Source organism: Geotrypetes seraphini, chromosome 6, assembly GCF_902459505.1.
Source record: "Geotrypetes seraphini chromosome 6, aGeoSer1.1, whole genome shotgun sequence".
Taxonomy (NCBI): Eukaryota; Metazoa; Chordata; class Amphibia; order Gymnophiona; family Dermophiidae; genus Geotrypetes; species Geotrypetes seraphini.
The window spans coordinates 244,370,679-244,384,830 of NC_047089.1; the positions used below are offsets into that span (position 1 = coordinate 244,370,679).

The window sequence follows — 14,152 nt, forward strand, 5'->3', positions numbered from 1 at the left end:
CAATAAATAAAAACTAAACAAATAAGATAGGTACTTGGGAATTCCCTAACTGTCCCAAAGGCTCACAATCTAACTAAAGTACCTGAAGAAACAGTATGAAAAATAAAAAGACAGAGGTAGAGATAGAGATAGAAATGAAATATTCCAACAAGTAATGAATAAATAATTTAAAGATAGAATTAAAATAATAATTAAAGTAAACAAAATAGAGATAAAAATAAGCATAGAGAGAAACAGAAACACATTCCAAAAAAGCATCAAGATCTTTGACTTGTAATTATTATGATCATTTAACACCAGATCTTAAATGCCTTTCCGGAATGCATCATATCCCTATCCCTCTCCATACCCACCACCATCTCCACCCCAATTCATTTCAGCCACCATTCCCATTCTATTCTTTAACTGCCGTCAACCCCAGTTCCGATGGCTATCATTTGGGTCCCGAGTTTCCTCCAAGAACAGGCGACATCTCTGGCAAGGTAATCTCCACCGCTGCCGCACATGATGCGAGATCCTCAGAGGTAGACCCTATTTGCATGCACTGCTTTCAATACATATTCATTGGGGAAATCCTGAAAACCCGACTGGAATACGGCTCTCGAGGACCGGAGTTCCCTACCCCTGCTCTAGCGCTACCAGACGCACACAGCGCTGTACAGAATCACAAAGAGTAAGAAAACAGTCCCTGCTCCAAAGAGCATACAATCTAAATAAGCAAGACAGACAAACAGGATGTCATGGATACAGTTAAGGGGAGCGGTTAATATGCTGGTTGGGTTGGAGGGCAGAGGGGAATACAAGACAATCAATCCATTGTGACATCACTGATGAGGTTGGCTCTTATTGGTGGAATGAGGCATTATGACATCACAATCTCAGCTCTGCTTCCCAAAGACTGAAACTTCACACTACTACTATGAATTATTTCTATAGTGCTACCAGACATATGAAGCACTGTACAGAGTCACAAAGAAGACAGCCCCTCCTCCAAAGAGCTTAAAATCTAAACAGACAAATGAGATATCATGGATACAGTTAAGGGGAACGGTTAATCAGCTGGCTGGGTTGGATTTACTTATCCCGACTTTAGTATGGTTTAGCAGGACTACATATGCAGTAGTGTAAGGAGGCCCTGTAGATCAGTCAGACAAAATAAAAGCTGTGAATTTAAGAATGGTATAAGCAAGAACACAGCTGGGTCTGTCTGGCAGACTGTACTACATAATCTTGGTTCTCTATCAGGCTTCTACCATAGATAACATCTCAAAGTTTGGTTAACTCCACTAAGGAAGAAATTCAGAAAAGCTGAGCTCATAAATTTTTTCACTCAAGTGAGGCGCCTAAATTTGGGGTCCTTTTACTAAAGCTGCAGCAAAAGTGGATTTAGTATGCCCCTTATGCGGGGTTTTCCTGCGCATTATGGCCACTTGTGCCACAACCGGAAAATGGAACATTTTTCCACTTTCTAAATTCATGGCCATGTGCTATTAGGCCATTAGTGCCCATTCGTTATTAAAACTTACTGCTTGATCCCCTACTGCCAGCTATTTTGCAGGCGTTGAGGGCCCCTGCGCTACCCCCATGATTACCACAGTTTAGTTAAAGGACCCCAAAGTTACATAAACCCTTTGAAAATTAACCGCATAATTGGGGGCAATTGTACATGGGTGCCCAGGTTCTATTATAGATTGCTATCATAACCCAGTATCAGCACACCTAATATTTCTATGTCTGCAGTTACATCAGCAGTAGACCGGCATAAGTGCAAATTCGTAAATGTGGCAAGGACATATATAACTTGCAGTATTCTCCAAGGCAGGGGTCTCAAAGTCCCTTCTCGAGGGCCGCAATCCACTTGAGTTTTCTAGATTTCCCTAATGAATATGCATGAGATCTATTGCTTGCACTGCTTTCATTGTATGCAAATAGATCTCATGCATATTCATTAGGAAAATCCTGAAAACCTGACTGGATTGCGGCCCCCGAGGAGGGACTTTGACACCCCTGCTCTAAGGGATCCTTTAACTAAGGTGTGCTAATTGATTTAGCGCAGTGATCTCAAACTCCCTCCTTGAGGGCCGCAATCCAGTCGGGTTTTCAGGATTTCCCCAATGAATATGCATTGAAAGCAGTGCATGCATATAGATCTCCATGCATATTCATTGGGGAAATCCTGAAAACCCGGCTAGATTGCGGCCCTCAAGGATGGACTTTGACACCCCTGCTCTAAGGGGTCCTTTAACTAAGGTGTGTTAATTGATTTAGTGCATGCTAAATGCTAAGATGCCGTAGGAATATGAGTGCCTTAGCATTTAGCATGTACTAAATCAGCACACTTTAGTACAAGGACCTCCCTGAGTTATGTGCTCATGTCCCGCAGATATAGGTGCCTAACTTAAATCAATTAATTGACATCAGTAACTAGCAATTAATTCATAATCCAGGTTAATTTGACTTAATTGAAAATCAGGCTCGCAATTGCAATTTTTACAAAAGATATGCACCTAGTCCAAAGCATGTACACTTCTCCCTGCGTATTTGTGGTTTCAGCATTCGCGGTTTCGATTATTTGCGGTTTGTAGCTTGCTAGCTCCTCCCCCCCCCCCCATTACATCAGTTTGCATAGAGAAATCGCTGATTCCAAGCCTTTACAGAGAAAATCGCGGATTCCCAGCACTATCTTCCCCGTGTTTTGCCTTTCCTTCAGGAACAGGCCAGGTCTCCCACTGTGTTATTCGTGGTTTCACCCTATTCACGATGGTTTTTAATAGAAAACAGCGAATAACATATGAAAAAGCTATTCACGGTTTTTCTGTATTTGCGGGTCTGTTAATCAGCGAATATGGAAGGAGAAGTGTAGTTAAAAGTGGGCTTTAAAAAAAAAAATCTTTATTGATTTTCAAACTTTGATAGTGCAATACATTTGATTAATCATGAATACTATATGAAACACACTATTAACTATACAATTGATGCATTAAACAATCATTTTCTCCCATCCTCAACTTAATTACTAATACAATAATACATATAATGTACTTGTAATGTTATAATTAAATAATTTGACTCTTCAAAGTATATTTCCCTCCCCCCACCCTCCCTGGATGTGTAAAGCAATCTAATGAAAAGGGAAGAAACAAAAGTAGTCAATGGACTCCATACATCATTAAAGGACTTACTAGTCCACAAACGTTCCGCCATCATTCTTTCAAACTTATATGTAGTACACACATTTACCCACCAAAAAAGTATAATTAACCCTGTCATGATTCTTCCAATTATGTGTGATCAGTTGAACACCTGTTCCTGTCATGATCAGAAAAAGGCGACTTTTATACTTGTCTAAAGTAGGCTTTAAAAAAAAATGGCCTTTATTTATTTAGTAGTTCATTTTCTGTCCCATTATCCCCAAAGAGCTCAAAATGGGTTACAGGTTAAACATAAGAACATAAGCAATGCCTCCACTGGGTCAGACCTGAGGTCCATCGTTTCCAGCAGTCCGCTCATGCGGCGGCCCAACAGGTCCAGGACCTGTGCAGTAATCCCCTAACTATACCCCTCTATCCCTTTTTCCAGCAGGAAATTGTCCAATCCTTTCTTGAACCCCAGTACCGTACTCTGCCCTATTATGCCCTCTGGAAGCGCATTCCAGGTGTCCAACACACGTTGGGTAAAGAAGAACTTCCTAGCATTCGTTTTGAATCTGTCCCCTTTCAACTTTTCCGAATGTCCTCTTGTTCTTTTATTTTTTGAAAGTTTGAAGAATTTGTCCCTCTCTACTCTCTCTATGCCCTTCTTGATCTTGTAAGTCTCTATCATATCCCCTCTAAGTCTCCTCTTCTCCAGGGAAAAGAGCCCCAGTTTCTCCAATCTTTCTCTATCTCTCTCTTTCTCTCTCTCTCTCTCTCTTTCTCTCTCTCTTTCTGTCCCTCTCCACTCTCTCTATGCCCCTCATGATCTTATAAGTCTCTATCATGTCCCCTCTAAGTCTCCTCTTCTCCAGGGAAAAGAGCCCCAGTTTCTCCAATCTCTCAGCGTATGAGAGGTTTTCCATCCCCTTTATCAGACGCGTCGTTCTCCTCTGAACCCGCTCGAGTAACGCCATATCCTTCTTAAGGTACGGCGACCAATATTGGACGCAGTACTTCAGATGTGGATGCACCATTGCCCGATACAATGGCAGGATAACTTCTTTCATTCTGGTTGTAATACCCTTCTTGATTATACCTAGCATTCTATTCGCTCTCTTAGCGGCCGCTGTGCACTGTGCCGTTGGCTTCATTGTTATGTCCACCATTACCCCCAAGTCCCTTTCTTGGGTACTCTCAGTCAATAACATCCCTCCCATCGTTTAGCTGTACCTCAGGTTTCTGCTTCCCACATGTAGTACTTTACATTTCTCAACATTGAATATACTTAATATGCAGTTTAACAGGTTATGATTTGCTATAATTACTGTACAAGTTTTTATCCTAACTCGACACGTATACCAGGCGTCTAGTATGGTTAGGAGGCAGATCATGGCATGTTTTTGAGTTACGCACTAGTTTGGCTTTCACTGAATGTCAATAGCCATACAAAAGCTCAAACTAACATGCTGATATCATTTTTATACAAACAAAAAAAGGAAGAACCAACAAAATCGGCAGTAAAAGGGTCGAAGACAAAACAAAGCAAGGAGAACTGCAGTAACACGTACAATGATACAGGCAAAGTTTATTAAAATAATTGCGGTTAAAAATAACACTTTAAAATTAAACCACGGGACCCAGCGCGGTCCGTGTTTCGGTACACGCCTTCTTCAGGGGTCCTAGGTTGGAAAGGAGTCAAATTGAACCGCAAAAAGCATGCTGAAGCCTGTGTGAAGACGAACGTCAAAGAGCAGCTTGTACGTGGGCTGATAGATTTCAAAAAAATCAGCCCGCGTACAAGCTGCTCTTTGACGTTCGCCTTCAGCATACTTTTTGCGGTTCAGATGTGACATGGACAAGAGGTCATAGCCTGAAACTGAGCGGCAGCAGGTTCAGGACCAACGTCGGAAAGTTCTGTTTCGTACAACGAGTGGTGGGCACTTGGAATGCTCTCCCGGAAGAGGTTGTGATGGAGACTACTGTTCTGGGTTTCAAACGCAAGTTGGATGCATACCTTCTTGCTAATCATATTGAGGGATTCGGGAAAACCGGGTCTCCATAAAGGAGTACCTAAATGGGCCTCCGCGTGTGCGGATCGCCGGACTAGATGGACCTAGGTCTGATCCGGAGAAGGCATTTCTTATGTTCTTGTGTTCTTTCCAGCCTAGAACCCCTGAAGAAGGCGTGTACGGAAACACGGACCGCGTTGGGTCCCGTGGTGTAATTTTAAGGTGTTGTTTTTAACCGCAATTATTTTAATAAACTTTGCCTGTATCATTATACATGTTACTGCAGTTCTCCTTGCTTTGTTTTGCCTTCGATATAATTTTTATATCACTAGGGATTCTCAGAACGCCATCCTGTCCAGACAGGAACAGCGTGGCAGCACTCTTCACTGATTCAACCCAAAATTGTGATATCTTTTTTTTTATACTTTTGTGTTCTTTTGGTTTGGTTTTATATATTTTTATCTTAATTTCATATAAATGTTAACTTATCAATTTCATTTTCTTTCAATTCATCTTTTCGTAACTCGTTGCTATTCCTAGTGCTAATAGCGTTTTAACTTAGCTTAACGCTGTTGTCGCACTAGTCCCCCCTCAACGCGTTGCAAATCTTCCTCGGGATAGGGGTTTGTGCCGCAACAATTGCATAAGTGTATTCATAGCGGCCAGTTTCCATTACGCACATGTTTATGACTTAGATGCTGTTGTGCAGGCTTTTAGGCCAAGGAAGCCCTTGCATAAACAGGGTATGCGTAAATCCTGGATCACCTAGCAATTCTAGGTGCAATTGTATAGAGTACGCATGGAGGGGCATAATCGAAAGGGACGTCTAAGTCCGTTTACGTCCATCTCGCAAGTCGTCCAAAGTTAAAAAGAGCCTAAGACACATTTTCGAAAGATACGTCCAACTTTTTTTTTCGTTTCAAAAATCGTCTTAACTCTACGTCCTGCCGATCTGATCGTCCAAGCTGCTAAATCGTCCGTCTTTATACCACATTTTCGTCCAACTTTCAGTCCAAGTCCAAAACGCCTAGAACAAGCCCTGTTGGACGTGGGAGGGGTCTGCAAAGTGAGGGACTGAACACCCACACATGGCACCTAAATAGTGGGGTACCTTACAGGGCACTGCTGTGAACTTCACAAAAAGGGTGCCATGTCTTCTCCTCCCTACAGCTCCCTTATAGATCACGGTGAGCCCCCCAAACCACCTCCAGAATCCCCTAGACCCACTTATCTACCACCCCAATAGCCTTTATGGCTGCAGTAGCCATTTATATGCCAGTACAAAAGGGTTTTGGGGGTGTATGGGGGAGTGCACATGTTTAAATATCAATGCAGTGATTACAGGGGCTTATGAGCATGGGTCCTCCTCTCTATGGGTCTCTAACCCACCCCCAAGATGACTTAAGCTGCCTCTGGGCTGGACGACTAGGCTTTCCTATGCCAGGCGGCCAGGTGATGATGGTCTGGAGGCTGAATTTAAAGTTATGATTAAAAGTTTTATGGGGGTGGGGGAGGCTGGTGATCACTGGGGTAGTGTATGGGGGTCTGTTTTATGTGTTTTCAGTGTTTATCTGGTGACTTTAGGTGGGTTTTTGTGACTTAGACCATGTTTTAAATGGTCTAAGTCACAACATCCAAGTTCCGTCTAGGCTCTGTTGTAAATCTTTTGGTTATACATGCTGTACGACTAAGTCTAAGCTGGCCCACGTCCCGCCCAACTCCCGCCCTCGACACACCTCCCGAAACGCCCCATTTAGCTTTGGTCGTTCAGCGGCACTATGAAGGCCTAGGTCGTTTAGAAATACGTCCAAAACCCGTTTTTATTATCAGCACTTGGACGTTTTTGAGAAATGTTCGTCCAAGTGCCGACTTAGGCCGGTTTTTGGACGTTTTTCTCTTTCGATTATGAGCCCCATAACGTTTATAGAATCTCGCTTAGCACTGATATTTTTTAGGTGACATAAGGGGGGAAGAGGAAAGGTGCTGGCACCCCTGCCAAGGTGGGGCCTGGGGCAGTCCTTGCCCCCCACCCCCAGCTACACCAGTGCCTGTGACATGATGGTGTCTAATTTGCCAGGCAGAGTTTGGATTGGGCAAGGGTGGAGTTCACAAGTACACGCGCGCATTATAAAATATGCTAATTTACGTGAGAAATTGAATAATTCAGGCATAGATATTTACACCTGCTCGAGAACATAAGAATTGCCGCTGCTGGGTCAGACCAGTGGTCCATCCTGCCCAGCAGTCCGCTCACGCGGCAGCTCCCAGGTCAAAGACCAGTGCTCTAAATGAGTCCAGCCTCACCTGCATACGTTCCAGTTTAGCAGGAACTTGTCTAACTTTGTCTTGAATCCCTGGAGGGTGTTTTCCCCTATGACAGACTCCGGAAGAGCGTTCCAGTTCTCTTACCACTCTCTGGGTGAAGAAGAACTTCCTTACGTTCCCCTTTTAACTTTAGAGAGTGCCCTCTCGTTCTCCCTACCTTGGAGAGGGTGAACAACTTGTCTTTATCTATTAAGTCTATTCCCTTCATTGTCTTGAATGTTTCGATCATGTCCCCTCTTTCCAAGGGAGAAGAGATATATAGACACTTTTGAGTCTTTTAAAAAGAGCGCTGAAATTAATGTCCTGCTTTAAAAGTATCAGTTTCCATTGCAGTGTGCTTCAGTGAAAAGTTATTTTTCTTTTCAGGTTATAGTGGACTTTGGTGTTCTAATGATTGCAAAGATCGCCCTGCGGACAGCTATCTGGGGACAAAGGTAAGGTTCCACTGATACATTTCTTATCTTGTTCTACGCTGGCTCTGAAATTTTCTCTTACTTCCTAGCACTGTAGCACCTTTAAAAAAAGGGTCAGTAGGAGGATGTTGTCCTGCTTTATAGGCCGTGTTGCTATTGGCTTCATATCCCCAGTCCATTTGGTGGACAGCAACATTTGTTGTTGGATAAGATTGCTTGTTGCCTAGAATGATAACACAGAAAGGTCTCTGCTGCAGGATCACCTGGAAAGTTTTCTGCAGAGAATAAATATGCAAGTTAGGTATAGTTTTCTCAACCATCTGTTGTTGATACTAAGCCTGTGTTTACCCATATACCTGTATCTGGCGCTCTCTGTAGACAGATTGGGCTGGAATTTGGCAAAAGTGAGACTTTTCTGCCAATTTGCAGCTAAATTTGTCATAATAACATTGTAGATCAGTGTTCTTCAACCACCGGTCCACAGAAATTTCCTGCCGGTCCACAGGGCATGTGCATCAGGCCAAAACTGTGTTCTTCACAGCCGGTCCACGGTGCGATTGATGCAGCGTTATCTTCAAGCCAGCTCCCTCTTCCTAACTGATTCAGTGCACAAAGCCATGGGCAGTGGCTCCTACGAGCGTCCTGCGCCTGAACCGGAAGCCTTCTCTTTGACATTGCAACGTCAGAGGGAAGGCTTCTAGATGAGGCACGGGACATGCAAGGTGCAATTAGTACTATTATCCCAGGACAAGCAGGCAGCATATTCTTAACGTATGGGTGACGTCACCGACGGAGCCCTGGTACGGACACTTTTAACTAGAAAGTTCTAGTTGACCGCACTGCGCATGCGCGGGTGCCTTCCCGCTCGACGGAGGAGAGCGTGGTCCCCAGTTTCTTCGTTTCCGCGGAGCGAAGAAGACGCATGTGTTTTCAACGGCCGTTGAAAAATCAATTCCTGCCTTTCCGCTCGCGTAATTTTTCGTTGTTTTTCTCTTTTTTTCCCTTCGGGTTACTTTCCTTTTTATTAAAAAAAAAAAAAAAAATTGTCGGATTTTCTTTATTTTTCAGGCCGGCCCCAGCGGGGCCTGTTGCCACCATACAGGCCTCCGACTTTGATTTTGCGGAGGCCTTGTTTCCCTTCATGCCCCCTCAACCGGGCTTTAAGAAGTGCCAGCGTTGTGCACGCCCAATCTCTCTTACCGACCCGCACAATTGGTGCCTGCAGTGCTTGAGTCCAGAGCATCGGGCGGACACCTGCACCCGCTGTGCTACGCTTAAAAAGCGCACCTTAAAAAATAGGCAGATCCAGCAAAATATTCTATTCGGTACCGGATCTGCCATGGAATCTGCCGCGACGTTGACGGCACCGCAAAAGTCGACACCGACTACTTCGACTCCACCGGACCCTTCTTCGGGGTCGCTGGCCCCAGGTAAGCCGGCTAAGAAGCCTTCCACTTCCCTTGAGCGCCCTCCTGCCACGGTTGCGACACCGGCAACCCCGGCACCGCATCGACCCCGCAAACGCTCCGCTCCGATATCGGTGAGTGCCTCGTCATCGGCCTCCTCATCGCCGGAGCGTAGAGCGGCACCTATGGTACCGAAGAAGAAAAAAGCGGTACCGATGCCTCCCCTGGACGACCGCATTGCGGCCATACTCCAAACACAGTTACAGGAGCAGCTACAACAACAGCTCCAACAACTGTTGCCGGCGTTGCTGGCACCGCACCTTCCGGTACGGGACCGGTCCGAGCCTCGCACCGTTCCATCGGTGTCGATCCCCTCGGTACCGCTCAACACTTCCATGCCGGTCCTCTCGGCTGAGCCACATCTTTCCCAACCTACGGTACAGACCCGCTCTGATGCCGATCCTCCTCGGTACCAGGTATGGCACCGGTCTTCCTCACCCGGTACCGCCTCGGTCCGCTCTAGCAAGTCTCTCTCCAAAACCCGCCATGCCGAGCCCTCCACACCGATGTCCCGCCGTGCGCACCCCGACATCAGGGACCCAGACTTATGGGAAGAATCCCCACACGGTACCGAGGAAGACGCTTCCTCCACGGACGAGGAACCTTCAGTGACTGATACCGTCTCAAAACCTGAACAGTCCTCGTTCACCAAATTCCTTAGGGAGATGTCTGCTGCTCTTTCCATTCCCTTAGAGTCCGACTCTAAAAAGTCACAGGCCTTTCTCGATGCCTTAGACCAGGGGTGCCCAACGCGTCGATCGCGATCGACCAGTAGCTCAGGAAGGCAACGCGAGTCGATCGCGGAGCCTATCCCGGGCTCTGTGATAGACTCGTGTTGCCGTCCTGATCTACGGGCCGATCAGCCTTCCTCTCCAGTTTTCTTTCTCCCTAGGGCCTTTTAGCTGGGCGATCCGCCCAGCTGTCATCTGCCGCTGCTGAACAAAAAACCGGGTCCTGCCTTCGCGGAAACAGAAAGTAGGCAGGACCCGGCAGGAAGAAGAACAAATGCTTGTCTCCCGCATTAGCCCGTAGCGAACGCTTGCTTCAGGGCTCTCAACATGTGCGCGCCGGCTTCCCTTCTCCCCTCCCCCCCCCGGACATAACTTCCGGTTTCGGAGGGAAGAGAAGAGAAGCCGGCGCGCACATGTTGAGAGCCCTGAAGCAAGCGTTCGCTACGGGCTAATGCGGGAGACAAGCATTTGTTCTTCTTCCTGCCGGGTCCTGCCTACTTTCTGTTTCCGCGAAGGCAGGACCCGGCAGCATTTCCCCCAATAGGTTGATCGCGATCTTGGGCTGATCAGCCTTCCTCTTCCCGATGGCAAAATTGACGTCAGGGAGAGGAATGCTGGTTGGGCGAAGCAGGGAGAGCTTGGGGCCTGTTATTGGTGGCGTTTGGGTCCTGGTCCCCGATGGCAATGGCAGTGGCAGTGGCTTGGGGGAGGGCAGGGAGAAAGAAAGAAAAAGGGCAGGCAGGGAGACAGAAGGAAAGAAGAGAAACAGAAAAAAATGAAAGGGAGGCAGAGAGAAAGAAAGGGCAGGGAAGAGGAAGGAAAAGTTGGGGGGAAGAAATGAGGTCTGGAGGAGAAGAAGCATACAGGCTAAAAGAAGGGAAGAAAGATTGGATGCACAGTCAGAAGAAGAAAGTGCAACCAGAGACTCATGAAATCACCAGATAAGGTAGGGAAAATGATTTTATTTTAAATTTTGTGATCAAAATGTGTCTGAATTTATATCTGCTGTCTATATTTTACACTATGGTCCCCTTTTACTAAACCACAATAGAGGTTTTTAGCGCAGGGAGCCTAGGAGTGTCGAGAGCAGCGCTGGGCATTCAGCGCAGCTCCCTGCACTAAAAACTGCTAACGTGGTTTAGTAAAAAGGGAGGGGGTGGGTATTTGTCTACTTTTGTATGGTTGTTACTGAGGTGACAGTGCATAGAGTCATCTGCTTTGACCTCTTTGAAAACCCTGGAATAGGAATGATGATTAACATTTTCTATGCGTACAGTGTGCGTTGTGTTTTTTTTAAATTTTATTGTTGGTAGATCATTGTGACTTGGTCATTTAAAAAGTAGCTCGCAAGCCCAAAAAGTGTGGGCACCCCTGCCTTAGACTTTGAGCAACCTCCTAAGGAATTCCTCAAGTTATCCGTACATGACATCCTACGGGAAACTTTTTATAAGAACTGGGAGAACCCCCTCACTGTCCCGGGGGCCCCTCGCAAATTGGATAGCTTGTATCGGGTCATTCCCATCCCAGGGTTTGACAAGCCTCAATTGCCCCATGAATCTCTCCTGGTGGAGTCCACCTTAAAGAAAACTCAGGGCTCCAGTGTCTATGCCTCCACCTCTCCTGGCAGAGAGGGAAAAACTATGGATAAGTTTGGCAAGCGCCTTTTCCAGAATGCAATGCTGGCCAACAGGGCAAATAATTACACCTTTCACTTCTCCTTCTACATGAAGCATCTGGTGCAACAACTCTCCGCCTTACAAAAATACATCCCTGAACGTAAGGTACCTCTTTTTCAACAACAAATTTCCAGTCTGCTCCAACTCCAGAAATTCATGGTGCGCTCCATTTATGACTCATTTGAGCTGACCTCTCGAGCGTCTGCCATGGCTGTTGCCATGCGGCGTCTGGCCTGGTTGAGAGTTTCTGACCTCGACATTAACCACCAAGACCGCCTGGCTAATGCACCTTGTCTTGGTGATGAACTCTTCGGGGAGTCCCTGGACTCAACAACCCAAAAACTCTCGGCTCACGAGACCAGGTGGGACACCCTGGTGAAGCCTAAAAAGAAGACCCCGCCTGCTTGCCCCTACAGACAGCAGTCTTCCTACCAACGCAGGTTCTCGGCCAGACCTCTCATCCCGCCTCAACAGCAGCCTCGCCGACCTCGTCAACAGCATCAAACTCAGGCTCGCTCACAGTCTCACCAACCTGCCAAGCCTCTCCCTCCGTCAAAACCTTCTCAGCCCTTTTGACTTTTTCCTCCAGGGCATAGCCAGTCTCCCACCATCATTGCCTCTTCCTCAGCCTATCGGAGGTCGCCTCCAAATCTTCCTCAGCCGTTGGGAGGTCATCACATCAGACCAATGGGTCCTCAACATCATTCGCCACGGCTACTCTCTCAACTTCCAGACTCTTCCACCAGACAATCCTCCCGTAGAGTCTGCTTCTCACTCCTCCCAAACCCCCCTCCTCCTGAGGGAGGTCCAATCCCTCCTTCTTCTCAATGCCATCGAAGAGGTGCCTCCGGACCAAAGGGGTCAGGGATTCTACTCCCGCTACTTCCTGGTTCCCAAGAAGACAGGAGACCTCCGTCCCATCCTCGATCTCAGGGACCTCAACAAGTGTCTGGTCAAGGAGAAGTTCAGAATGCTCTCCCTTGCCACGCTTTACCCTCTTCTCTCTCAACACGACTGGCTATGTTCCCTGGACCTCAAAGAGGCCTGCACTCACATCCCAATTAATCCGACTTCACGTCGCTACCTACGGTTTCAGATACAGCACCGTCACTATCAGTACAAAGTGCTACCCTTTGGCCTCGCATCATCACCCAGGGTGTTCACCAAGTGCCTTATTGTGGTGGCGGCCTTCCTCAGGTCTCACGACCTCCAGGTGTTCCCCCTACTTGGACGATTGGTTGGTGAAAGCGCCTACATCTCCGCTTGTGCTACAAGCCACTCATCACACCATCTCGCTCCTCCATCTACTGGGGTTCGAGATCAACTACCCCAAGTCGCACCTACTTTTCAGATGGAAAAGGCTTCCTCTAAGGCAAGGCAAACGATGGGTTGTATCCGTAGAGGTTTTATCAGCAGGATGCCAGAGGTCATAATGCCACTGTACAGATCCATGGTGAGACCTCATTTGGAATATTGTGTTCAATTCTGGAGACCACATTACCGGAAAGATGTGCTGAGAATGGAGTCAGTTCAGCGGATGGCCACCAGGATGGTCTCGGGGCTCAAAGATCTTCCGTATAAAGTAAGGCTGAATAAATTGCAGCTGTACTCACTTGAAGAACGAAGAGAGAGAGGGGACATGATCGAGACATTTAAATATATCACGGGTTGTATCGAGGTGGAAGAGGATATCTTCCATCTTATAGGACCTTCTTCCACCAGAGGGCATCCGCTGAAAATCAGGGGAGGGAAATTTCATAGTGACTCCAGAAAGTATTTCTTCACTGAGAGGGTGGTCGATCATTGGAATGAACTCCCACGGCAGGTGATTGAGGCCAACAGCGTATCAGATTTCAAAAATAAATGGGATATTCATGTGGGATCTCTAATGACGTAAGGGCAGGGGTTGGTGAGCAAAATCAAAGAGAAGGGTCAATAGAGTGGGCAGACTTGATGGGCTTTGGCCCTTTTCTGCCGTCATTTTTCTATGTTTCTATGTTTCTACTTCCCACACAGCGACTTCAATTCATTGGAGCAGTTCTGGACACCACTCTGATGAGGGTGTTTCTTCCCGCCGACCGACAACGGACCCTGCTCCATCTCTGTCATCAGGTGCTCCTTCATCACTCCGTCCCAGCTCGGCAGATGATGGTCCTCCTGGGCCACATGGCCTCGACGGTCCATGTGCTTCCTCTGGCGCGACTCCACCTCAGGACACCTCAATGGACTCTTGCCAACCAATGGTCACAGACCACGGATCTTCTTTCTCATCCCATCTCTGTGACATCGTCTCTTCAGCAATCTCTTCACTGGTGGTTGAACTCCTCAAATCTTTCCAGGGGTCTACTCTTTCATCTACCCCCTCACTCCATGATCATAACCACGGATGCCTCCCCCT

At 46.8% G+C, this 14,152-nt stretch overlaps 1 protein-coding gene across 7 annotated transcripts in view; it reads left to right on the forward strand.

Moving 5' to 3' along the window:
* CTPS2 (CTP synthase 2) overlaps positions 1-14,152 on the forward strand; it is a 212,586-nt gene that overhangs the window by 7,639 nt on the left and 190,795 nt on the right. For 6 of the 7 annotated variants that reach the window (XM_033948181.1, XM_033948183.1, XM_033948179.1 and 3 more), the window contains exon 2: positions 7,835-7,902. In XM_033948181.1, the coding sequence (XP_033804072.1) occupies positions 7,859-7,902 (44 nt within the window). In that variant the 5' untranslated portion in view covers positions 7,835-7,858. Of the gene's footprint in view, positions 1-7,834; positions 7,903-14,152 lie in introns of those variants that run through there. The other variant, XM_033948185.1, reaches the window with a different exon arrangement.